The sequence below is a fragment of the Bombus vancouverensis genome, chromosome 15 (genome assembly GCF_051014615.1).
Source record: "Bombus vancouverensis nearcticus chromosome 15, iyBomVanc1_principal, whole genome shotgun sequence".
NCBI lineage: Eukaryota > Metazoa > Arthropoda > Insecta > Hymenoptera > Apidae > Bombus > Bombus vancouverensis.
This window is the reverse complement of record NC_134925.1, coordinates 6,666,411-6,690,595: the sequence shown is the minus strand read 5'-3', so window position 1 is coordinate 6,690,595 and position 24,185 is coordinate 6,666,411. Positions and strand designations below refer to the sequence as shown.

The following is a 24,185-nucleotide window of genomic DNA, read 5'->3' as shown; positions in this document are numbered from 1 at the left end:
AATGTCTTACATTATACGCGATATTACGAGAATCATAGAATATGATAAACTTCGTTTAATTAAAATAAATTCATCGAAGTAGTATCTACAAGTTTTCCAAGTGATTTAACGAAAATCCAACTCCAATCAACTATCGAAGCTGTACATCGTTAAAATTTGTATTTTATAATTATTAAACAATAAGGTTAATAATTAATAATTAACCAATAGTCGAATAATTATATTCAAAGACAACACGAAACCATTTCTTTGAAAAGTGTGTACCCAAAATGTGTCGCAAAAAGTAAGCGACGACGAGTATACTCGTCAAGCACAGAATACGTGTATCTGTTCTAATATAGAATCAAGTTGCAAGGAGATCGCTGTTTTATTTTTTAATTTCATCACTGACATGGCTGGTCGTAACGCAAAATATTGCCATTCCTTCATGACGACTATACTCGTCAAAAACAGCCAACTGATCAACGACCATTAGTCGGTGTGCATCAATAAATAAATAAATAATATCAGTAGCAAATAATAATTCTTTCCAAATTTTACAGCATTCAATAGCGAACAAAAGTAAGCTTAAAGTTACTATGTAATTTATTCATATTTATGCATATTTTAGCCATTTTTAGCTCTATTGTTAAATACATACGTACGTACATTCATTGCTATTTTCAAATACAATTCTGCTCGGTAAAATTATGCTACTTTTTGCACCACTTACTATCTAATTATTCTTTCATCCACTATCATAGTGTTATCGCGACGCGCTGTCGACTTGAGCTCGCACCGAAAGAGTTAACGCCACGAATATTCCGTAGAATAAATCTAGGGAAATTGAGGAAACACATGAATCACGTTTTCAGACTCGTCTATCGGGTTATTCGTCGATTACTTTCGCAGTTATCCTACGGTGTATTACCGAGGGAGGGATCGAATCTTCCCCAAGAGGATCGTAACGCGTAGCCCTGAGTTCTTCGTATTCGAAAAAGCTTACGACAGATAAGATTCGGTTATGGTATCGTAAATTTGATGTGGGAAAAGGGGCCGATAAAATGCATCTCCCGCGCTCACGCAGCGCATCCGACGATTTCCATGGAATATTTACGTAAGATCGCTTCTATCTGTTCACCGGAAACGGTTTTGTCGAAAGCCATAAAACTAGAAGCGGAACGATGAAGTCTTCGCTTTTATCCCGATTAATTAAAATCGCGCCGGCCTACGAGGCAGTTATTTGTAAATAAAACAAATCGACACTAGTCGAACGACGATTTAATCAAACCGCTCGAAATGACATAGAGGAGTGACGCGTGGTTATTTTGCGTGAGATTATCTTAACGGTACGATGGATTTTAACAGGAAGACGCTCGAATCGCTGACGAGACGCGCGTGAAATCGAAATTGCAACGAGTTCGAGTCTGGTCGAGATTTTAATCCACTAAATGTTGTTTACCAGGTAGAACATATCGAATACCATTTATTTAAACAATCGTAATTATCGTGCTGCCGGGTGAAAGATGGGCGCGACTTGTAAAGTGAATGACAATTGTTCGAGGAAATGGCGATTGGTCTCGCTAGCACAGAGAGCATACTCTTACCAGTAAAAGAAAAGAAGACACGATGGAATCAAAATCGATTTATTCGCATCTTAAACCCTTTTTACCAGAGCACGTCGCATATACGAATCGTTTCAGATTCTATCGCTATGCGTGTCCCTCTTGAGGGAGGAAGACGGTCGCAGAGGGTGTCAGAGGCGGAAACTGTGAGTGTGAGGATGCGCAAGATAAACCGGTCCTGCCCGACAGTCCTCGCGCGACTCTCGTGCTGTGAACATCGCTCGCTCGGCTTCCAATCAAGAACGAGAGTGTCCGAAACACTCGACGACGACGACGATTCGAAACTTTTCTACGATTTACGGTCGAAAGTAACTTTCACCATCTTCGACACCCTAACCGTTTTCGCGAGATACTTTGTAAGACTTTGCGTAAACGCTGCGAGCTTTCCACCACGGACAACATGAAGAGACCTAACTCGACGCACGTGACGATGGAAATTTTCTCGCCGATGAAAAGTGAGAAGGAAGTGCGGTCGAAGTTTCAAATACGCACTCGCGACGCGAACGAATGAAGAATCTGTCGGAGTAACAGGTCAGTTGATAGGGAGAGAAATTCCAGTGGATACGTTTAGCTCGAGCGATTTTCAAGTAGCTACTTGTTGTATCGGCATATCGGTTGTAGCGTTGGTTGTTCACGATCGTTGTTGGTCACGTGTTGGTTACTGGTCGGATTTTTTTATGGGCAGCAGGGGGTGAGTCAAGTAATTTCGAAAAGATTGAACAGAATTTCGAAAGGAATTAATTTGGTTTAGGCAAAATTTGTTTTGTTATACGTGCTTGAAAGAGCTTGAGACAAGGTTTATCTTGATATTATTCATCTTTGCTCCTTTCTTTTCTCTTTGTTTCTTCTTTTTTGCATTTTTGGTTGGATATAAAGCAGTGCGCAGTTATATATTTATAGTTAGAGTGCTGGAGCGTTAACGGGTAAATGTTTAGTTGAAACTTGAAAGAGTCTGGATAGTTGCTAAGAGGAGTGAAATATGGTTAATTAAAGTGGTGTCTAAAATCAATATTTCCGCGATAAAACGTAATTTTCTGTTGGCAGGTAACTTGACTACCTGTTAAATACGCGTTGACGTAATAAATGTAATTACTTTGCTACATACGTGCAATTGTTACATAACGATCGATCGATCTTAAGTTCTTGCTACTTTTTGACAAAACGAATCTTCGATCTTCGAGCATTTCTTTTCCCTTTTCTTGCAAAAAGCAGCGACTTCCAGTAAAATCTAGAGAACGAGTCACTCGATGGAAACGAGCAAACTTTCTAAACGAAAATAACAATTTTATGAATATGTACATCAAAATTCTTCTTCGACTTTGAAAAATCTAAATTGCCAAACTATTTTCAACTTCTCTCTGCAAATACTTCTAGGAAACCTGCCAGTTCCTGATAAAATCTATCGAACAAGTTACTCCAAGAACAAATTTCCAAACAATTTTCCAATTCGCACACACCGACTCTCTTACAATTACGAAAAGCTCATTACATTTTCTCACTACACGGTCGTAAAGGAAGCTACACCAACGCTCGATAAAATGCATTCGAGTTCGTTGACCGCCCTGATGATACCTTCTCGAGAGTTGAGAAAGTCAAAATGGTAATTAATGAAACAGACAAACGTCGATATTGCTCGACACTAGAAACGGTGTCGCGAAAACGAAACGGAGCATCGTTAAAACCTGAAGCGTCTTCGAGGTACACCGGGACGCCTATCAAAAGGGAAACGATTAATGACCAGCTAGTTGTTGCGATCTCTTTGAAAAGTATGTAAATTCGTACCTAAACTGTCTCGGAAAAAGTAAGCGACGACGAGTATGCTCGTCAAGCACAGAGCACGTGTGACTGTTGTAACGAAATGTTGAAAAGAATTAAGTTGTAACAAAATCACTGTTGTATCGTTTAATTTTATTACTGACAGAGCTGGTCGTAACGCACACATTGTCACATTTTTCACGACGAGTATACTCGTCAAGAACAACTAACTGGTGAAAAGAATGAAAACGAGGTTGGGCGGCTAGAGACTGTCGAGATCCTTCTAGCAGCGTTCAACGCTGCTATATTTCAACGAATTGAATGAAATTCTCTCGCTGTATGACGCGGCGGAGTATCGCAATTTCGCCGGTGAGTTTACTCGACAGTTCGTGGGAGAAATTTACATGCAAATGGTCGTACTCGGGTCGTCTGCAAAGGAGAAGACGCTTCTCGTCAACGGCTAGCCTCGCGACTGATACGCTGGAAATTGCTGATCCGCGTCACTGGAAAATTTTCAGATGAGTTACATCGTTACGGCTCGAGCGACTGAATCGAGAAGTTTCCGCTTCCGAAGACGAAAAACGAGAAGAGAACGAATGTTAAAAAATATGCTTCGTGCAACATCAGAGGAATAGATGATTATAGAGGAAATCAGCATTTGAATAGGAGAATCTGTACGTCCCGAGATACGTTCTCGTCTCGAGAGATGTAAGGCTGTATCACGTATATGTTTTATCGCCTGCATATCTTGATTTTTTAAGTTTTCGTTCTGATCGTGTCGTTGGAAAAATTTGGTTATACTACTGGATGGCTTAGAAGTTTTAATACGTCTTTTCAATATATTTCTCTGTACTATTTTTGGAACCAACGCGTGTAATGTGCCATTTTGTAACACTTTGTAGCCTCCAATTTGTACTCTTTGATATTACATATTTCATTTGATTGATTAATTGTATTCTGTCTCGTTATTTGTTTGGGAAGGACTATGGAAAAATTGAAAATTCCTGTACCTTCGCGTCGCTAATGGAAGCGAACTTCAAACACTATGAAATTTTCTTTGCCGCTCCTACTGCCTAATTAATGCTGTTTTAAGGGCTACAAAGTGACATATTACTTTGTCCATTCGAAAAGACAGCACAATTAATATATTACAAGAACGCACGAAATTATGGACCATTCTACTATATGAACGATCGCGACAATAACAGAATTATTATTGAAACCGCGATTATTTACTGAATATATCGTCCTTAAAATCGAATCTGGTTATAATTTAGTTCAACGAACAATTGATCTTTTATTTAGGGATTAATCGTGCCCCTCGAAATATCCTCCATTTAATAGTAGTATTGGTATTAATTCAAGGACATTCGTAACGAGGACGACCTTTGTTGATCATCTTCTGCTTCCAAAAGCGTAAAAAAGCAATTCGATCTTCTAATTTTTCTCCAGTTTCTTTATATGCGTTTGAGATGTAACGATAGATATAAAATGCAATTTTTGTGCATTCACGGTCCATGAAACGACAAGCGAGTTAAGACAAGGAGAGACTTGAGTTTCAAAGGAAGAAAAAAGAAGGAAGAATTTCATTACGATCCTTATCTGGCCAGCCTGAATACAAAAGAATGCAAATACACGTGATCTCGTTACGTAGAATATTGTTCTTGACAGAACTGTCTCTTACTCAGACAATTCAATGCGGGATGGACGTGACACTGATCGCCTCTGTAATTACTAGTATCCCTGAAAACAATATATACGATATTCTAATCCTTAATAACGTAAATAAGCATCGAACTTTATATTCTGTTAATTCCACGAATAGAAGTACTTGAAAATACAAGGAAGAACAATCGTTCATTAAATGGCCTGAAAAATCCAATTATACCGTTATATTAACAATCACGATAACCACGGAATCGTAAGTGAGATTACAATTGTTTATTCAACATAGCGTTGTTAACATCGAATCTCGTTAACGAGAATTCGAATTCAAGTTATCGTAGAATACAGAGAAATATCGTGCTTTTTGTTTCCAATTTTAACGAGGGCCTTTTCAAGGTGATTACACTGTGACCTGTTGCAATACGTTTCTACTTGTTAGCGAAACTACGAATCCGATTATAAATTTTCCCTCCCATTTCAGTCAGTTTAATTGAAACATCGCCGATATTTGCATTCTCGTTACGCTGCTATAATATATTCTTAAATTAAGCGACGCGAACTCGCGCCAACATTTATTATCTTATAGAAATAATAATACAAATAATACAATCAGATACGTTAGAGCCGTCTCGCCAGCCGTCCGAATATTTCGCAACTTTAATTAATCGTGGCTTCGAGAATGAAAAAGAAACGAAAGCTAACCATTATTTCGTTACAGGCGAAATAATAGAGGGTATCGAGGCAAACAATTTTTCAACGGTACAATGCTATTGTTGCGTTTGAAGGCTAGAGTTATAGAAGCTGGTTTGCATGTCAGAATGGTAAATGCTGGGCTGTTAAGTAATATATAGGCTACAGCTATATAGGCTCGTACATAGGAGTAACTGTTCATAAAGGGTGGATAGTTTAACCGATAGTTTAATCGTTCGGGAGAATAATTCAGAATACAACGTGACAAACAGCTACTACGCTTGTACGCATGTAAAATATATACTCGTACGAATATATTTTATTTTCGATGTCGTGAAATATCATTGCATAAACATTCCTGCGAATATCGCATCACACGCCTGCGATTTACAGTTTCTCAGTTTCATTTTAATCGTCCATCGTAGTATTATTATCTGTCAGATTTTAAATCGACGAACAAAATTGTAAGGAATTATTAATTCTCATTGAACGCTCATAAGCAAGCGAAATGTTAATTACCGATAGGATCGATACGAATACCTCGTACTTTCCAGTTATTAAAATTACTCTTCCAATGATATTCTACGCGATAAGATCATTAAACTGTTCAAGAATTATTTACAATATAAAATCCACGTAAATACAACATGACATTCGCACAACGCGGAATACACAATCGCAAAAAATTCTCTGAAAGTTACAAAATCGATCTCTTTCCCTGCCAGAACAAAAGAACGAAAAATATAAACAAACTCGAACAGGCGTAACAACACAGAGAAACGTAGTGGATATGATAAACACTGAAGTTTAACGAAGCGCGGTATGCATGTGGAAAAATGGTAACGTGTAATTCGATTCTGGAGGAAGTAGACCGCTGAACTAAATTTTTCCGAGAATTGATCAAACCCATAGAGGATCCATCGAGAAGAAGCGAAACAGAAAAGTGGAGAACAGTTTTCTAATCCGATGAAAGGTATTTTAATGCGCGGAATAGACGCATGGTGTCCGTCTATTGAAGAGGAACTAGAAGAAAAACGATGGAAGCTTTTTAACGTCCATTTAAACTGCGAAAACATTTCACACGCGACAAGGATCGGAAGCGCAGTGAAAACACGGACAATATAAGAGGTTGGCAGAGAGACGGGAAATTTTATCTGCTCGCGTTATTCCATTAACATGATGCATTCTTCGTGTTATTACATCGTGTTGTCACCTCCTTCGTATCATTCTGCCTCGCTTTTAATCCGCACGATATCAAACACGAAACATGCCGCGTCCTTGTTTAAACTTTGCCGACATTGTTAACTATTACCGACTGTCCGTCTTTGTCTTCTCGCATTTTTCACGCAGCGACTTCCTTGTTGCATAAAACATTTCGAAATTTCATTGGGATCAGAATGAAACGCGACTGTGATGATCATATCGGTGAACTTTGAAATCAATTTGAAAATGTATCGAGGCTTATTAATGTAACAAATAATCGACTGTTGAAATATTTTTGTAATCTGTGGGAAATATATATTCGCACAAAATATTTTGCAGCTTCTATATACATTTTCAAATCTGTCTCAAACTGTGATATGAGCATAAAAATAATCGAGTCTCGTAACATCTCGCAGGGTTGCTAGTGAAATTCCAAAATATTTCGTATAATATACTTATTAAAATATAATACAACATAATTATAATATATTCTAATATATATACGAGCTTTCGTATTCACGTAACAAGTTGAACTCGCAACAGAGAACAACTCTGGGATTTAATATCCCAGACATTTGGTTTGAAATTTCACGAACGAAGGATTTCGTGCGGGTAAACGAACGATGTAAATCCTTTGCTAACTGCGGCGGCGTCTCTAACGAGATATGACAATAATTCCACGAGTTAAATTTCCTAACTGCGATCTGAACGCGACGACGTAAACTACGAGTGTAATCCGTTCTAATTAATTAAAGCAACGTTTAACGATAAGGTTCATCGTGACGTTACCGTCAATCTTACCGCGATGAGGATGAGATTAATTTAAAATTGGTCTGAATTTATCGATCAAGTTGGACGGAAGTGTACCTTTAACGCGAAATTACGAACTTTCCATTGGATTTCATGTGCGTGACATTTTCTTATTTTTATCCTTTTCCAACGTCGAGAAAGTTATCAGCTACAGGCGGAATTCGTCTTAATTTATCGGAGGAAAGCTTGGTATTAACTTTGATTTACGAGGCAATATTAGTTGAAGAAAAACAGAGTGGATTAGCGGAAATAGATTTGCCGGTCGACGTGATTTATATTCCAGTTAAATCATTCTCCATCTGTATCGTATTTAATCTTCATAGCGATTGTTACATTAATGGTCCGTTTTATTCTGTTATTCTCCTATCGGTCTTCTAAGAATTTGGAGAAGTGTTTGCTGGAACGTGTTTAAAGTTGAAACATCTCTTTGTAAACTTGATTTGAAAAATTAGTAACGAAAAGAAAATAAGGTAGAGTGTGGTGGTGGTTAATGCGGAATTTTCATTCGCTTTTTTAAATATCATAGTTACCATTGTAAAAGCTTAAACGTTCTCGTTCGTGTCTTCCCTTGCATCTTCGACTTTCTCTCTGTAAATACTACTCGTTATAATAATTCTGAAAGGAAGTGAAATATAGGTCACCTAGTATTCGCGCAATGATCAAAATTTCTTTCGTAATAGTTAGCTAAATTTTTCAATGCATATCGATATCTCGATGAGCAGAGTAAATTAATGAAATATCTTAAGTGTATTTAGAATTACACGTTATGTATTTTAAAGAGCAAAGATGAAGATAGGAAACGTAAAATTACGTACATACGCGTCCTTGTTATTTTAACGAGCTGCTATCTCGTGTTATCGAAAAACAACAACGATAAATAGGTGATAAGTTGGTACAGAATTATTCACAAGATCTTAATTAACGCCTTGATTCTATATAATTCATTTTAACGTCATAATGAAAAGATCTGAATTTGAATGGGCCCAAATGTGTTATTACACATGGGGTCGGATATTTTATCGTATAATTATCATACTATAGGGGCAGACCGGTCTGCATTGAAAATCACGGTAATTATTATCGACGACCGAAGTTATACTGCAGCTTTGTACCTGTGTAGTCGTTAGCCACAGACAGCATGCTCCCTTGTACGTCGATTATTCGATGAATACACAGTAATCGATTAATTGTCTGCATAAACATACTCGCAGTAGCAGAAATTGCAAAATAGTGGTCCTGCTGTATACGGGTTGACCGACGCGACGAGGAAATTACATTTCTAGGCAATTTCGAGAAATAATTTCAATTCCAGACGCCAACGATATTATTATTTTCCGCTGTATAGAATAATAATTTAGTCAAAATACTCTGGACTGTTAAATAATCTGATAGAAAATAATATTAATTACATGCTAATTTCTTATCGCTCGTAGTGTTATTATAATTAGGTAAAAGTCAGATCATTAATTATATAGTTTGAATAATTACACGTATTATCTGTTATTCCACTATTCTACTATTATTTAAGAAATCCTCTAACATTTCTTTAAAACCAATCGTACTGCAAATTAAAAAATGTTACCAATTAAATCGAACCAGTTAATGAGATTGAATTTCAGTAAATAATACATTTTCCCGCGAATCTTAGAACATACGATTTCCCGGTTATTCCAAGGACTATGTTAGATGTATGCAGTAGAGTTTGTACGAAGTTTCAGCGACAGACTTTTCTTTGATATTAAATTAAGAGATTTTGTAAAACATGAAGGTAAAGCGAATAAAAGGGCACGGAAACTTTGAGCATCCGACCGAGTCTTCCTTCGTTCTAAACTTTGAAGTAACACGCATGAGAAAGTGTATGACTAACGTAACGTCAAGTTCATTTTCTAAACAACGAATGCACCCTCCTCCCTGAAAGTTATATTACTTGCTAGAATTCGTTTATGGAATAATGTAAACGAAATCTTTACTTAAAAAAAAAAAGAACTTTCGTTTAGACCAGAAGAACAGTAAAAGAAAAAAGGAAGTACACGTGCAATACATTAAAAACTTTCTCGTAGCAAAAAGAAAATTACAACACGTGTACGTGATTATTTCAAGGCTGATAGCAGGTAAATACGAACTTGCCCGATGTAATTCGCTGCTTTTTCTTACAAAGAAGAAAAGATTACAGATATGATACTCGAGTTAAAATTACATCCTCCCCAAGGAACTCTGTCTTTCTTAAGTTTTCTGCATCTATTGGAGCGAAGATTAAACACATATTTCTGCAAGGAGATCCGCAAATTGCAATGATTATTTATTCATCCATCATAAAACGTTAATACGGCCAGCACGACAAAACTTCGATAGCAGAACCGATTGTAACAGAAAATGTTTTAGAATTAACGATATTTGACAGATTTTTATCGCACGATCTCTCGCTTCGTTAGATTCTTGTAAAACGAATGTGATCATAAGGATTTTATTGAGTCGAAGCAAGAGTTTCATCATAAAATCGCTGCCTCTCCGAAGACGAGAATGAGAAATTGCAACGGAAGCTTCTTCAGAGATATACATATTCCGATCGTTTTTCACCGATCATACTGCCAATAAGAGACAAGATATTGTTTCATAAGAAACATACGCAGCCCGTATGAGATTTTTCATCCTCTAAATTACGCTCAATATGGAACACTCATACGGGAGTAATCCGCTCAACGATTTTTCGCACGTACGTGACTATCCAGGAATAAATTGGATTATATGAAGCATGGATTGATCCTCTTGTTTCGTACCCAGGAATCTCCTTTTTTAAGAAGAAGACAGATTTCCATATGAGAACATTTTTTCGTCTGTTTTATATATAATATATAAATGTCCGATGTATGTATACAAATCTTTTCCTTTTTCTAAAAAGACAAATAAAGAATAGGATAAGCAATTACGATTGACGATTTAATATTTTGTTGCTAATTGCATCATTTCTTTTCTTTTCTTTTTAATAGACTACGCTCTGGACTCAACTATTCAATATCAAAGAATTGAACATCGAATAGAACAGTGGTGAAGAATGACTATTCTGCTCACGTGCTACCTATAGAAAAATCGTGATGTATTCAAACGTCCTACGAATTCATTTTCACTGAAAATTATTTAAATTCTTCAGACCAACTCTGGTGATTTATTCGTAAGAATTGAAAATCAGGTCACGAGTTACATGTATTCATATTAAAAGTTAGATAGTACAACATTGAAGATTGTGTTGTGACAATTGCCCTTAGAAATTAAAAAATAATGTATAATATTTTCTAATGAAAATTTAATTTGAATAAATTTCTGTTGCAGATGGTGTAAACATTAGCTAACAAAACACTATCCGAAATATAACATGGGGGACGAAATTTCGATATTCTTAGTGGTGATTCTTGCAATTGGCGGTTTAATGATGATGAGCGCATTGCTAGCCTGCTACGCGTGTATCTTCCGAGATCTCTGCTGTAGACCAGAGGACAGATCAAAAAGGAGACGTGCCCAGAGCCCTCACCATGAACCTGATGATCCTAACAGACCCAGATTGGAGGCAATGCTATTAAACGATATTACGCAAGGAGAAAGTATGCCTACTGAATCTGAGAAAGTTTAATCAAAAGAAACTATACGCGATATGAAATTTATATCAAGGATTAACTTCTTGAACGTAAATCGATAATCTTAGGAGAAAACTAATCAAACAGAAAATAGGAGCATTTAAAGAATATGTCGTTCACGTTTTTCATTAATGATTGTAAATACGACGTATAAACGGACATAATTTCATTTTTATTTCAAACTATTCTATGTTGCAGATTAATGTACTATGTACATATTCAAATACATTTATATATGTATATACATACATTGTGTATTATATATATGCAGCAAACATCATGTAATAAAAAATCTCTGTTAAAAATATTTAACATAGTTTGGTCACCAACAAACGGCATGCCATATTATATGGCTGTGTCTACATCTATAATATTAATATATAAAATAAATTTCTATTTGTATTTCTCGCACAATCATTATGCTACCCGCATTGCGTATAACAACACACATACTCCCATCCTTTCTGGTAACTCTACTTAATAATTGGTCTAAGTACCCGCGAAAATGTTTTAGGTTTGAAATATTGTGCAACCACAAATGGTCTAATAATATATTCGACTACCTGATTTGGCTATTAAGTTGTTGGAGTACGGATAGTACTACTTCGCGCAAAGTCTGAAATATTTGAATTATGTTTATTAAATGGTGTATGTTTATTACCAGAAAGATGATAATTTGAGAAATAACTTACTTACCTGAGGTTTACAATGTTCCTCTAACCAACTGAATACGCATCCAGATAATTCTGCAAAATTTGCTACTGAAATATTATTGAATGTTTGAAACAAACGATCCATGATTGCCTGAAACTATAACAATAAATAGTGGAGTATTCTCAAGATAAAATAGTTCAAAACTTAATTTTATGGAATGATTAAATTGTATAGTTTAATCTTACCACTTGGAATTTGGTTTCATCGGATACTCGCATTTCTGCATGACCTGGTTGGGTCTGGTGAGCTTTCACAATCTGCTCATAATTAGCTTGCATGATACGTAAGGCAACAACTTCTTTTCTCAATGCATTACGTTCTTCTTCCTGCTTTTTCTTTTGTTGCAACAAGAATTGTATATAATCAATGGATTTTTGAAGTACGGTAGCCTTGGAAAGTTTATAACCCGAAGAATCAGTATGTTGGCAAGTAGGAACCAAATCTTGAAGAGAATCATATCCCTTCTTGATAGCATCTCTCCTTTTCTGTTCTGCCTGTGTATGAGCCTCTCTCCTGCGTTCTTTGTAACTTATGGTTGAATTTTTATTATCACTATCTTCATCTTCTGCAATTAATTTCATTAAATTTACTTGTAAATTATTGTTATATTTTAAATAGTTTATTCTCACAAATTTTTTTACTTCGTTACCTGTATTATGAGCAGATGAGGATGGTGTATTCACTGACCCGGTACTACTGCAACGGGAAAAAGTATATTTTTCTGTAGGACTAGATGGTTCCAGCTTCATATCGCTATCTCCTCCTATATTACCTCCACTGCGCATTGCTAAATTTGCTGTTTCCATAAAATACATCAAATATAATTTGCAATATTACATTTCAATATGGAACAAATCGCTTACATTTTAGAATAAGGAAACGTTTAAAACAGAAAATAATACGTTAAAACCATTAAACAATAACGCATAATATCAGATAATATCAAATGAAAGCAAGATAATGTGGTAAAGCACAAACTGATAAAACTAAAGATATAAATTATGATTCCACTCACAGATTTCGTATCTATCTTTGTGCAATGTATCTGCCATCGTGTCAACGATTTATTTGTTGGAAAGGAAGAAATCGAATGTAATTAGAACGCGCACGTGGGAAGGTTACAACACAGTTGTAACAAATAAGATATGCCAAAAATATATCGTAACAAATCACGGATATCCATAAAGATTCGATCGATAAATTATCACATTAACGAACACACACTGACTTCGAGAGACTTCTTATGTCTATCAGAAACACGATCACGATTCCATAATAAACATCATTTCGTAACGATAACGTTATTGTCTGTGGATACTGCCATCTTCGACGGAAATCCAACTGTTGAGAGAATAGTCGACAGTGGAACAAGCAGGGTCGCCACCTATCGAAACAAAGATAGTACAAACTGTCAAACGAAGCCACGTGCTCGCCTAGCAGACGAAAACGAAAGTCAAGGTTGCATTAGACCAATCGGAACAGTCAACCATCAACTTTCAATCGGAGCAAGTTTAATATCTTTGCTCTATTTCTTTCCTTTTTATATATAATCAAAATAGAATGCATTCACAAGAGTACTTCTTTTTATGTTAAATTACGTTTATTATAAGGTGTATCTAATATATATATTTACAATCGCTTTAATACACGTAAAATCATTTATGATAACTCATTTTTTTTCGGCGGTACGACGTTTCGGGCCGTAACGCTGGCAATTATATTCCTATACACTTCCTCCTCATATGTGTAAATTTTCAAAGTACACGTATATGGTATTCTCCTTCGTAAATTGCTTATTGTGTACTTGTGACCCGGAGACCATTCAACCTGCTAATACACAGATATACTGCAAACAAACCATGGTCCTCGGATTTTTTTAATCATGATGAATGAAAATCGACAAATTATCGTTTCTGTGCTCGCATTGTTAACAATGCACAGTACTACTAATTAGGAAATTATTCTACCTCTAAATTGTGTATTCATTGTTATATTCGATTGTATATCCTTAGTAGATTCATATATGTAGTACACAACGCTACATTTGTATCGTTCGGGGACGGATAATGTCGGAAAGCCGATGACTGTTAAACTATTTTAAGACCATAAACTGGCAATGTGTATCATCGGAAGTGTAAATATTTCAGTGGGAGTACATTTAGTTATTGATTCATAAATACAATTCTTCTGAAGACTGTATACAGGATGCTGTTACATTCAGGGGCCTAGATTATATTTACGTAAAATGTGACTCTCGTTACACAGTTTTCTTTCATATTTTCATTCGTTCGTGTTTCTCTTCTTTTTTTTCTTTTTTATCGTTTTTCGTTCCTCTTACTATTTAATCCGTCAAAACGTATTACTATTCGCGATAATAAGCATACAATGCAAGCATTTCGAAATTTCCGACACAGTGACTTAATTACGCCCGCCCCCGCAATCCTATTCAACATAACATTAAGTAAAATTCACACATTTTTTCATTTTTATTTCATTTCTTGAGTTTTCTTTTTCAATCATTTCTTTCGTAGCCAGAAACGCCCTACATGTATTTTATTTGAATAAAGGTCACTTTCCCGCAGTTAAATCGATAAAGCATCACATCGTAAATTCTCATTAAGTTTGAATTTAGTATTTTTAATATATATATATATATCACGCGCGCTTACATTTCTCTCGCACAATTTCTCACATACATGCATGTTCGTGACGTACTCATCCCGTCCGTTCGCTAAGTTCATTTTTTCCCACCTTTTTTTTCTCCTAATTAATTTTCGACATCGATAAAAAATTATATATATTTCGATAATTATTTCATCATTAATTAATTATTATATCTTATTGTTCCATTAAAGTTTAAACTAAACTGTTCTGTGTGGTATGCATATCCTGGCAAGTACCGCACTCATATATATATATTTATATATTTATAATAAAGTATCATTTTTACTTATTATCAGTATCCTTTATATTTATTACTAGAATCATGAATTGATGATCCATGACTCTACATGTCTCACAATATTTCAAACTACAATTCTTTAAGATTAATTAGGATTGGTGCAAATAATATTAATCAATTGAATCTACGCAGTCCGATCATCGAGCATCGCGCACGGTAGTCCGTCCGACTTTAAAAGAAATTGCATAATCACGAACTTTTTTATTGGTCTGATTTAATAACTATTGATCTCAATAATCATTCACTCCTTTCTCTGGCATTGTATTTTTTCACTTTTTTGTAAGAACGTGGGGTGAAATTTGTAATTACTCTTTTAGTCGATATGACTGATAAATTAAGAAACTGATGTTTGGAAAATGTTTTTAAAAATAATCTGATAATAATTTTCCTATAAATAATTGATCCTATAAATTATTTCCTAGCGCTATTAATATTGCAATATACACCATCTTGTGAAGAAACTCACATGTTTGAACGATGGCGAGTTGAAAACAAAATAACATCCATTATGATATTTCAACATATTTCCACCTTCTCCCTAACCTCGTATTTTTTTAAGGCTCACAAAACTTCATATTATTACAAATGTTTTGATTTCGTCTAGGGTGAGCTGCTCTATTAAATTAATCTTTTTAATTACACGTACGTGCTTTAACAGCCAAGAAAGAACATAAATTGATATATCACATGTCATTATGCAAAAGCAATTCAGCTTTCAAAACCTTTGACTTTTCTATTCATTTTGAGGCTTGAATTGATAACACAACATGGTGCGCAAACCATTTTCATAGAAAAATTATTTTTCTTTTCTTTTCCTTTTTTTTGTTGTTTAATTGAGCAGACTTAGATAAATTAGACAGAAATTGATATGAATATTGATGAACTTGGAGTACCTGCGCGAACTAGTCTCATTTCAGTCCTCTCAGGTACTTATTCATTGATACTGCGAAACAAAATTTGCTAGAATCATGTCTAATGTCCACTCGAAATTTTATACAAAAATTTCTACAAAGACAAGAATATCCTCTTGCCTACCTGAAACAAAATTCATCAAATTTGATAATTTTTGTTCAATTCACAATTGTAACAAATAGTAAAGTACACAGAAAGATGAATTTTCGCGACTTGAATAGAAAGAATATATTTTTTCCTTTGTTCGATTATCAAATTTTCCATTTCTGTATTTGTTCTTGTGTATTGTCTAGTAGGTATTAAATTAAGTTGTTAAGGACAAAATATTACGACAATAAAATTATGTTAGAAACGTTTAGAAAGTAAATAATAAATCAGTGCATGATTTGTAATCAAGGAATACAGAAGGTGAATTCTTGCTTGTCGCCGTATGACATTTAATCTGCTCTATTAGCGTGATATTATTGTAAAATAAACATTTCATGCAAAATTCAACCCTTCCGTTCTCCTTGTATATACCGTCACGATAATAATAATAATTAAACGGGTTCGAAAAAAGTAGCGCTCTTGTTGCTTTACGAACGACACGAATGATCAGCTATCATTTAGAATATTTGTAGACGCCACGGTGTGTGACAAATCCGTCCGTAATAAAATAGGAAAATTAATCGCGTCAATTCCCTTCGCGCGGTAACCAACATGGCTAGAATTTGTCAAAACGAGGCTCGTTGCGCGAAATGCAGGACGTTCAGGAAAGAATTTTGTACTTTTCTAACAAGGAGAGGCACGAGGTATAACACTGATTTTTCGATCAGCTTTTGTGTAATGATAGAACTGGAAATATTAATCATTTGTCCGCAAAATCGAGTACTATATTTCAATATTTTAAAATCCATCATTACGGAAAAGCTTATAGAAAAATTAGCATCGCGCCCCATCTCTCTTTGTAAGATCATTCGCTCGCTAGCGTAAAGGAACATGTTATTCCAAATAGAAAGACCTTTTTCAAGAACCCAGTAAAGATGTTTACACAGATATTTTTGTACCATGATCAGTATCGATTTATATCTTCGAGCGTTTAACCTGGCGTGACTTGGCAGTACGACGAGGTTTCTTTCCAGCGTCACTCGGTGCTTCCTCTGTGGTGGATTTCCGTTTTGAAAGTAGTGAAGGCACAGGAGCCTTTGGTGGTGCCATTTCCACGGTTGGTTGTGGCGGCGCTGGTGGTGGTGGTGACGATGGTTGTTGTGTAACTGGTGGTTGTGGTGCCACTTCGGTAAGGCTCTGTGCATCCGCTATGGGAATGAAGTCTAATCCTTCATCAAGCGTTTCTGGTAATACACCTTGATTTGTTAAAGCTTGTAAATCCTCCGTTGGGACTAACACAGATTGCCCACAGACTACACATACGGGTATCGCCGGAGACTTAGATCGCCAATACTGAAGCTCTGTTTTACACTTGTTCAATTCCTACGCAATATACAATCACAATCTCATAAACTATGAAGTAATAGAGAAACATACGAATGATTAGAAATTTCATTTTGGATTTTAGATATGTTCAACTAATATTTTTAACCAGACTGGCACATATCTTTTCTGTTGTGTGTTATTTCTTACAAGTACTAAGAGTACCTTAGTAAATACCTGTAGGAGTGTGCTAAATTTACGGGAGGTTTCCTCGTTCTTCTTGTCGTTTTCATCAAGACGTGTAGCATATTCAACAATCTGTTTCTGTTGTTCTGCTATCTTTGCTTTGCAATTCCTCAAATCTCTACGCATTAATGTTAGTTGACTATTATATCGCTTCATGCCTTGTTTAATTTTACGAATCCGTTTTCGTAACACCATATTCGACTGTGGAGGTGACACATTAGACTCTAAGAGACCGGGCTCATCTGAAGAGTGTGGGGGGGAACCTTCTCCACTATTGCTTCCTGATTTACCAGTTCCAACAGCTAAAGGTGCAGAGTCTAGGCACATGAATGGCTTGTTCACATTACTAGAAGCTGTAACATTTAAATAAATCGTATACAAAAACGTACAATTAAAAGCAAAAATTACTATATAAAGCAATTCATTAATTTCGTTTTAAGAAACTTAAAATTTGTGTTGTTTGCTCACAGGAGAATGTCCCAGCAAGATCTAAGAAATCTGCTCCAAAGTAGGGAATTTCTGGTAATGTTGGTTCAATACGTTCTTTAAAGTACTCCATAGCCATAGTACTTAAATCAAACAACTCATCTGTAACTTTGTATGGTCTGGCTAATTTTGGAGTAACTCTTATATAATGTAAAATACGATTAACTTCATCTAAAATCTGAAATATAATTAAAAATTGGAACTTATATAAATTTGTATATTGCATATTTTTGTTTTTGTAACTAGCAAGAAGAACTTCATTTACCTCTCCAGGAAAAAAACAACAATGTTTACGTTCAATGTGCTTTCCAAAACTCATTTGGAGCAAGGTAAGACGCATATGAAGGGTTTCAATAATATCTGATTCACAAGCTAATGGGTGATTACGGCGTGCAGATTCACGCCTTGGCATCTGTGCTTTAATTGCCTGAAAACGATTCAACATTTGTGCCTGAAGCTTTTGAAAAGTAGAATTCAATATCGATCCACAAACACGATCCATCTGATGACAAACCTACAAAAAATAAATGTAACATGAACATATATTTCTTATAAACATCAAGAAAACATCGTGTATAAAATTTTACAAGTTATATAACCATTTCATCCCATGACTTTGACTTACAGGACGTAAATGAGCCACTGTATTATAATCCAAATAACTAAAAATCTTGTCAAGGATTTCAACTGGTAAATCAAGGAGGTTTAAATTACTATAAGGAGGTGGCTCCGAAACAGATGGTCCGGTATATGAGCTAGTCATTGCTACAGATTGTTGTCTTCTGGATGAATTCACATCTGTAACTTCAGCAGCCGGCCCACCTCCATTACTTCCACCCATACTACTTGACTGACGAGTTGACACCATAATTTTGGTACTTTTAGCTGATCAACTCCACCAAAATCTAAAATCAAAATTCATTATGAGTAAAAATTATCTTTATACAAAAATTATTATCAGAATATATAAAGAAAAAGGATAGGAGAATATCCATTTGAACTCAGTGGTGTTAGAAAATAATTTATTCATAATGTAATAAAAGGATAGTATGGTTAATGATACTGTAAACAATATACCTGTTAACAGATAAATTGCACTTAAAAAATCACTAACTTCAAAACAAATTATGCTCATATACATGCACAGATTCTTCCAGTATTTTCAAAGAACACTACAGTTGCATTGCTTGAATAAACAATTAGATTTTATTCTGACATTCATTTATTTACACCAATTGCTCAATTGTAAAATTTCTCAAGCTTACTAAAAATTATCAATTCGAATAATATTAAATCAACCATGAGAAAAAATGTTATTTTCTATAACGCTAAATATAACAAAATTTCCCGCTGGTGCAGTTTTATGCTTTCCCAGAAGAAATTCCGAAAAACCAAATAACCAAGAACGATCGTGTTAAAAGAAACACGTAAGATTTTGATACGATGAAATATCTACGTGATAGTGAGAAAAGACAAATTCGTAATGTAACCTAGGGTCTTGAAGATTCACGTATGCCTCGGTTATTTTCATCGGTTCTCAAAGGACGAAAAACAACGAACGTTAGCAAAGGTGAAAGCAAAAAAATCCAAGAAAAAAGTTGAAACAAAATGGAAACTAAAATTCCCGAGATCGGACTGGAAGCTCCTCCAAGAGGAATCAAACTGACGAATTGAAAAAGGTACCTGAATGGTATGCGACTAGCGACCAGTTTAGCAACGGACGAGTACTTGGTGCATCGGAGGTACGAGTGTGACTGCCGAATATCTTGGTCGAATTGTATGTACGATAACCAAGAAATGAAAAATACAGGTAGATAGGTATAAACAGGAGATATCTATGCTCACTACTGTAACGAGATGGCCGTTGCGTGTTATGCACACAGTCACGACAAAGTTATACAAAGCCCGATGGAAACAAACAGAGGGAAACCGGGTGACCGTGCGCAATCGATGCATCTATGACTTTTCTATCTTTCAATGAAATAGTCGAGGAAATTGTATGTATTTTTAAACGTAAACCAATAAGAAGGATCATCGTGAGAATATGAAAAGAATGAATCGAACGAAGTGGAGGAAGATCACATACCCCCTGTTAAACGACGAAAAGCAATCACTGTATTCGCGTTGGTGTTTTCAGCGACATTTTGACGGAGATCCCTTCCTTCTCCTCACGACCCCTGCTTTAACGCTCTCGTTCTCACTTCGTTTCACTATCGAAGCTTTCTCGTTTCGTCTCAAGTATCCCTATCACTCTCGTTCGTTCCTGCTTTTCTATATACCTCTCTCTTTCCGTCTTACATTGAATATAACTCGTGTAACTATGGCGCACTCACACACGTATAATCCGTACCCGGAAAAAAGCCCGCGCGTGCAGCGAAGAAGAAATGCTTCTTTTCCGTTACTTATCTCGGGACCTGTTTTCTCTCTTTCACCTTCAGAAAATCACCATCGAGTGCATCGGCTTTGGGTCTATAAATACCAGAATAAAGGATAACGATGTCACTATCTTACGAAGCTGTCTTGCTCGCAAACAAGGTTCGGTTAAACGAGACAAATTCTTATTATTTACTTTCTCTCTTTTTTTTTTATGTGTATATGGTTTGGTTCTATTGGTGCGAATCAGCTTAGTTTCGCATGGCTACAATCAAGATCAGCGCACAATCAACGCCGACGTCGACGATGACGACTATCGCGACGACGACGGCGACCAAATGTACATGTGTGTATCCCGTAGTATCGTCACTTCGTTCAACGGTTTCTCACATTTCGTGAAAACTTACCCACCGACACACGAACGATTCTTGATTGGTCGACTGACAGGCTAGTTCGCAACGCACGCTATTCCAACAGCACTGTAATGGCTACTCCACAATCTGTGAAGGTAAGGATCACTCTGAGCGGTAGATGTACCCATACCTATAGTAGCGTCGTGTATAGGAGAGAAACTCGTAAAAATTTTCATCTTCGAAGCTACGCCAGCGACATCTATAGATTGCGCCAATCAAGAAAAGAGCGCGTAATTTAAATTTGAGAAGGGTGCCAGCCCCATAACCAAGGTTATGTGATCCGATTTGGAATTTCGATTAATGTTGGAAATGAAACGTACGTATTATTAAAACATTATAATTGATCTAAGCTCAAATGCAGTAAATAATAATTTCTTTTGTTTTTTTTATAGGAATGCGTTTAGATGATTAACATCCTAATTTAATGTATATCGAACATTATGTAAATATTAAACTATTAATAACAATGTAAAGAAGAGAAAAACAAAAGGTAAAAAATTTGTTGTTTAAATTTTGGTCAATAATTGTTCTAGGTATATAGCTTTGTCTTTGCGATAAATAGATCAGAAAGTCATAAAATTGGAGGGAATTTTGTCGATAGAGATTTTTATTGTTAAAATTGTATAATATTGGAAATATTTTCTATATTAAGAGATATTAAATAAACAAGTTTTATCTACATATATCTTCATACAATATAAAATTTCATGTATAATTCAATCAATCTATATTTATATCTATACTTAACTATAAAATTATTTATCATTTGGTAGGGGTATTCTACGATATATAAAATCGCGTATAACTTATTAATATATAAAATATTAGGACATCCTTATCGCACAATCCTATTGTCTTTTTTTTATGTACATGCTAATATAATGTACATATTAAAAATCTCACGAGATTAAATGAATAGCTGAGGTCAACTTTCTTGTAAACCAACTAAGCCATTGTAAGATATACTAATGCTTACATCTTAAAACATTATAATATGATAACGCACGACATGAAAAGATATAGAATTGCCCGATCTATCATATACATAATCGTCTTATTGTGACTCAAAAATGAATCTTTTTCGAATTATGGCATATTTTTCTTCTCTATGAATTATTATGAATAGAAATAAATGTTTTCTAATGTTTTTGTAAAGAAGGCATAGAGCTCTCGAATTGCAGGCCGTCTTTGTCAAAGAAGGATGCATTTATCGCTTGATTAATTAATAACTTGTTAAAGAGTTAAAAATGTGGTTTGTTCTGCGAAATACAAAAATCGCTTGGTTAACACCGATTGTTCTCCTTTTCGGAAAGAGTTGACCTTGCTGCAAGGACCTAGTCGTCTCATAGATGATGCAGATTTTTCCCATATCCTTTTGTATACGGGATGCCTTTGCTTAGCTTATACTTGGATAAATAGTGGGACAAAGCGTCAGTCAATGATTCTGAAAAATATGGATCACACTATCAATTCTGAATTTGTGAATCAAGATTGTATCACCAAATCGATCTCAATCTTCTTATCTAACATAATGGAAACGTTTTTAATTAAATTATACAATCTTTTAAAATCAATATTAAGAAATCACATCGATAAGGATAATCTTTTATTTTTTTCTACGTTTTTATAATTGTGTTATGGCACATTATCATTTGCCCCATTTAACGAAACGTTGCTCCTGCTCCTTTATTTACCTTTAATTCAACATTCTATGAAACAAATTATGTATGGATATCCTTTCCGTTCTTTCTATTTCTATTTATTTATATTCTTATATTCTTTATATTCTTAAATCAATTGAATGCATGTCGTCGTTGTTTTACGAAATGCCTAGGCATTGTCTCAAGACGGTACTTGGCGCGATAAAACAGAAAATTATCAAAATGCTGAAGAGTATAAATCGCGTCATAGCCATTCTTGTCATTTTAAAATGATTATCTCTTTGACCTCAAGCGAAGGAATTCGCCTTTGCCCTTGTCTTCTTTCCGACCGAATAGCCGAAACATTACTTCAAATATAACAATTCTATATGTGCGCATTGCATAATGCTTGCGAAATCGAGTCGAAGAAACTAGCGGCGGTTTTCTTGAAACTTTTATTCCGAAACGTATCAAACGAGGCGACCTTCATCAAACATTTCAAAGTTTCGTTGAAGCAGCTCTAACTATCGTCGATATTTCATACTGCTAACAAGTAAGATTCAACACGAAAGCAAATATACGTACCCTAATAAATACCTTTGCAATAATTGCAGCTACCTAAGCGTTCTGCCAACTATACCGTTTTTTTTTCCGGTTAACAACGAATCGCCGCTGACAACGTACATTTGACGTTTTCATTAGTTACAGTAACAATTTTAGCACATGTTGATCTAGTAGCCTGGAAAGTTCGAATATATTGCATAAATTAATTTAAAAAATATGATTTTATCGAATATTCTTTTGCTAATGCTTAATACGTGATAGTAATGAATCAAGTTTTATTGAATATTTTTTCTGTTAGTGTTTAACACGTATCAGTTGAGTAAAATATATGAAACTTCTTTAATAAGCCCTGAACGCTATAAGTAAAATTATCGAATATAATCGATGAAGCTGTAGAAAAATTTTTAAAATCTCTAACTGGAAACGACGAGGAAAATGGTAAGCGGAAGCAATCTGACCAAACGGAAGCTGACACATTCAAAATGCAGTAATGGGTTCTTACGTGCTTCTAAAGTACCGCAAGCTATGGCTCACGTATGTCACGAACGTCTTCAGCACGAGTGGTCTTTTCGTTGGGCCCGAAGAAAAGCAATTTAATCGTTTAATATTTCGAGTACGATACATCCAAGTATACCTTTGAGAAGTAAACAGAACAGATGTTATAGACTAATAACATTTTGCAACGTTTGAGATAGAATATCTACACTGCCAAGTACAATGCCTTTTTGAAATATAGTTAAGCGAGGAAGTATTGAAATTCGCAAAATTATGATATTATCTTAAATTTATTCTTACGTAGAAAGCTTTGATACATGATAAGTAGAACAAACTATTGTAAATTAGCATAAAATATTGCAACGATATTATGTACGCAGAAACTATAAAAAGGAAGAACAAATAAACTATTAAAGAGGACATGCCTCATACAGGTATACATATAGATTAAATTTTAATCAAATAATGTCGATCTTATATACAGGGAGTGCATACACTTCTAGTTTTCGATGAAACATTTTTTCTTATTGTTACGAAATAACACGTTCGTAATTAAATTACTATTTTTAACTCGGTGCAATCGGTACATGCCAATTCTATAGCAAACGAACCGG

At 35.2% G+C, this 24,185-nt stretch overlaps 3 protein-coding genes and 1 long non-coding RNA gene across 12 annotated transcripts; 1 reads left to right on the top strand and 3 right to left on the bottom strand.

Annotated features, from left to right (window-relative positions):
• Positions 1–1,804: 1,804 nt before the first annotated feature.
• On the top strand, positions 1,805–11,359 carry LOC117157191 (uncharacterized). Of its 2 annotated transcripts, XM_076624648.1 has the most exons (3): positions 9,517–10,592; positions 10,715–10,914; positions 11,055–11,359. In XM_076624648.1, the coding sequence occupies exon 3, from the start codon at positions 11,098–11,100 to the stop codon at positions 11,350–11,352; it is 255 nt and encodes an 84-aa protein (XP_076480763.1). In that variant the 5' UTR covers positions 9,517–10,592; positions 10,715–10,914; positions 11,055–11,097; the 3' UTR covers positions 11,353–11,359. The 2 variants fall into 2 exon arrangements, with proteins under 2 accessions (XP_033190906.1, XP_076480763.1); XM_033335015.2 differs by lacking the exons at positions 9,517–10,592; positions 10,715–10,914 and adding an exon at positions 1,805–2,135.
• A 148-nt stretch (positions 11,360–11,507) lies between these two features.
• On the bottom strand, positions 11,508–13,427 carry bigmax (helix-loop-helix-leucine zipper transcription factor bigmax). Its single transcript, XM_033335012.2, has 5 exons — positions 13,086–13,427; positions 12,720–12,866; positions 12,256–12,635; positions 12,053–12,166; positions 11,508–11,972 (listed from the first exon to the last, which is right to left on the bottom strand). Exons 1-5 carry the CDS (start codon positions 13,120–13,122, stop codon positions 11,916–11,918), a joined length of 735 nt encoding a protein of 244 aa, XP_033190903.1. The 5' UTR covers positions 13,123–13,427; the 3' UTR covers positions 11,508–11,915.
• A 221-nt stretch (positions 13,428–13,648) lies between these two features.
• Positions 13,649–20,968, bottom strand: dmpd (F-box protein dampened). Of its 8 annotated transcripts, none has more exons than XM_076624639.1 (7): positions 20,656–20,797; positions 20,173–20,555; positions 18,712–18,991; positions 18,352–18,600; positions 18,069–18,264; positions 17,580–17,953; positions 13,649–17,414 (listed from the first exon to the last, which is right to left on the bottom strand). In XM_076624639.1, exons 3-7 carry the CDS (start codon positions 18,952–18,954, stop codon positions 17,007–17,009), a joined length of 1,470 nt encoding a protein of 489 aa, XP_076480754.1. In that variant the 5' UTR covers positions 18,955–18,991; positions 20,173–20,555; positions 20,656–20,797; the 3' UTR covers positions 13,649–17,006. The 8 variants fall into 8 exon arrangements, with proteins under 8 accessions (XP_076480754.1, XP_076480755.1, XP_076480757.1 ...); XM_076624640.1 differs by having other exon boundaries at positions 13,649–16,067; positions 16,991–17,414; positions 20,173–20,775; XM_076624642.1 differs by having other exon boundaries at positions 13,649–16,063; positions 16,991–17,414; positions 20,173–20,775.
• Positions 20,969–21,620: 652 nt separating this feature from the next.
• LOC143303662 (uncharacterized) lies at positions 21,621–23,802 on the bottom strand. The gene is made up of 3 exons (XR_013060181.1): positions 23,579–23,802; positions 23,098–23,251; positions 21,621–22,316 (listed from the first exon to the last, which is right to left on the bottom strand). It is a non-coding gene; the product is annotated as an uncharacterized LOC143303662 (long non-coding RNA).
• Between the last annotated feature and the right edge of the window lie 383 nt (positions 23,803–24,185).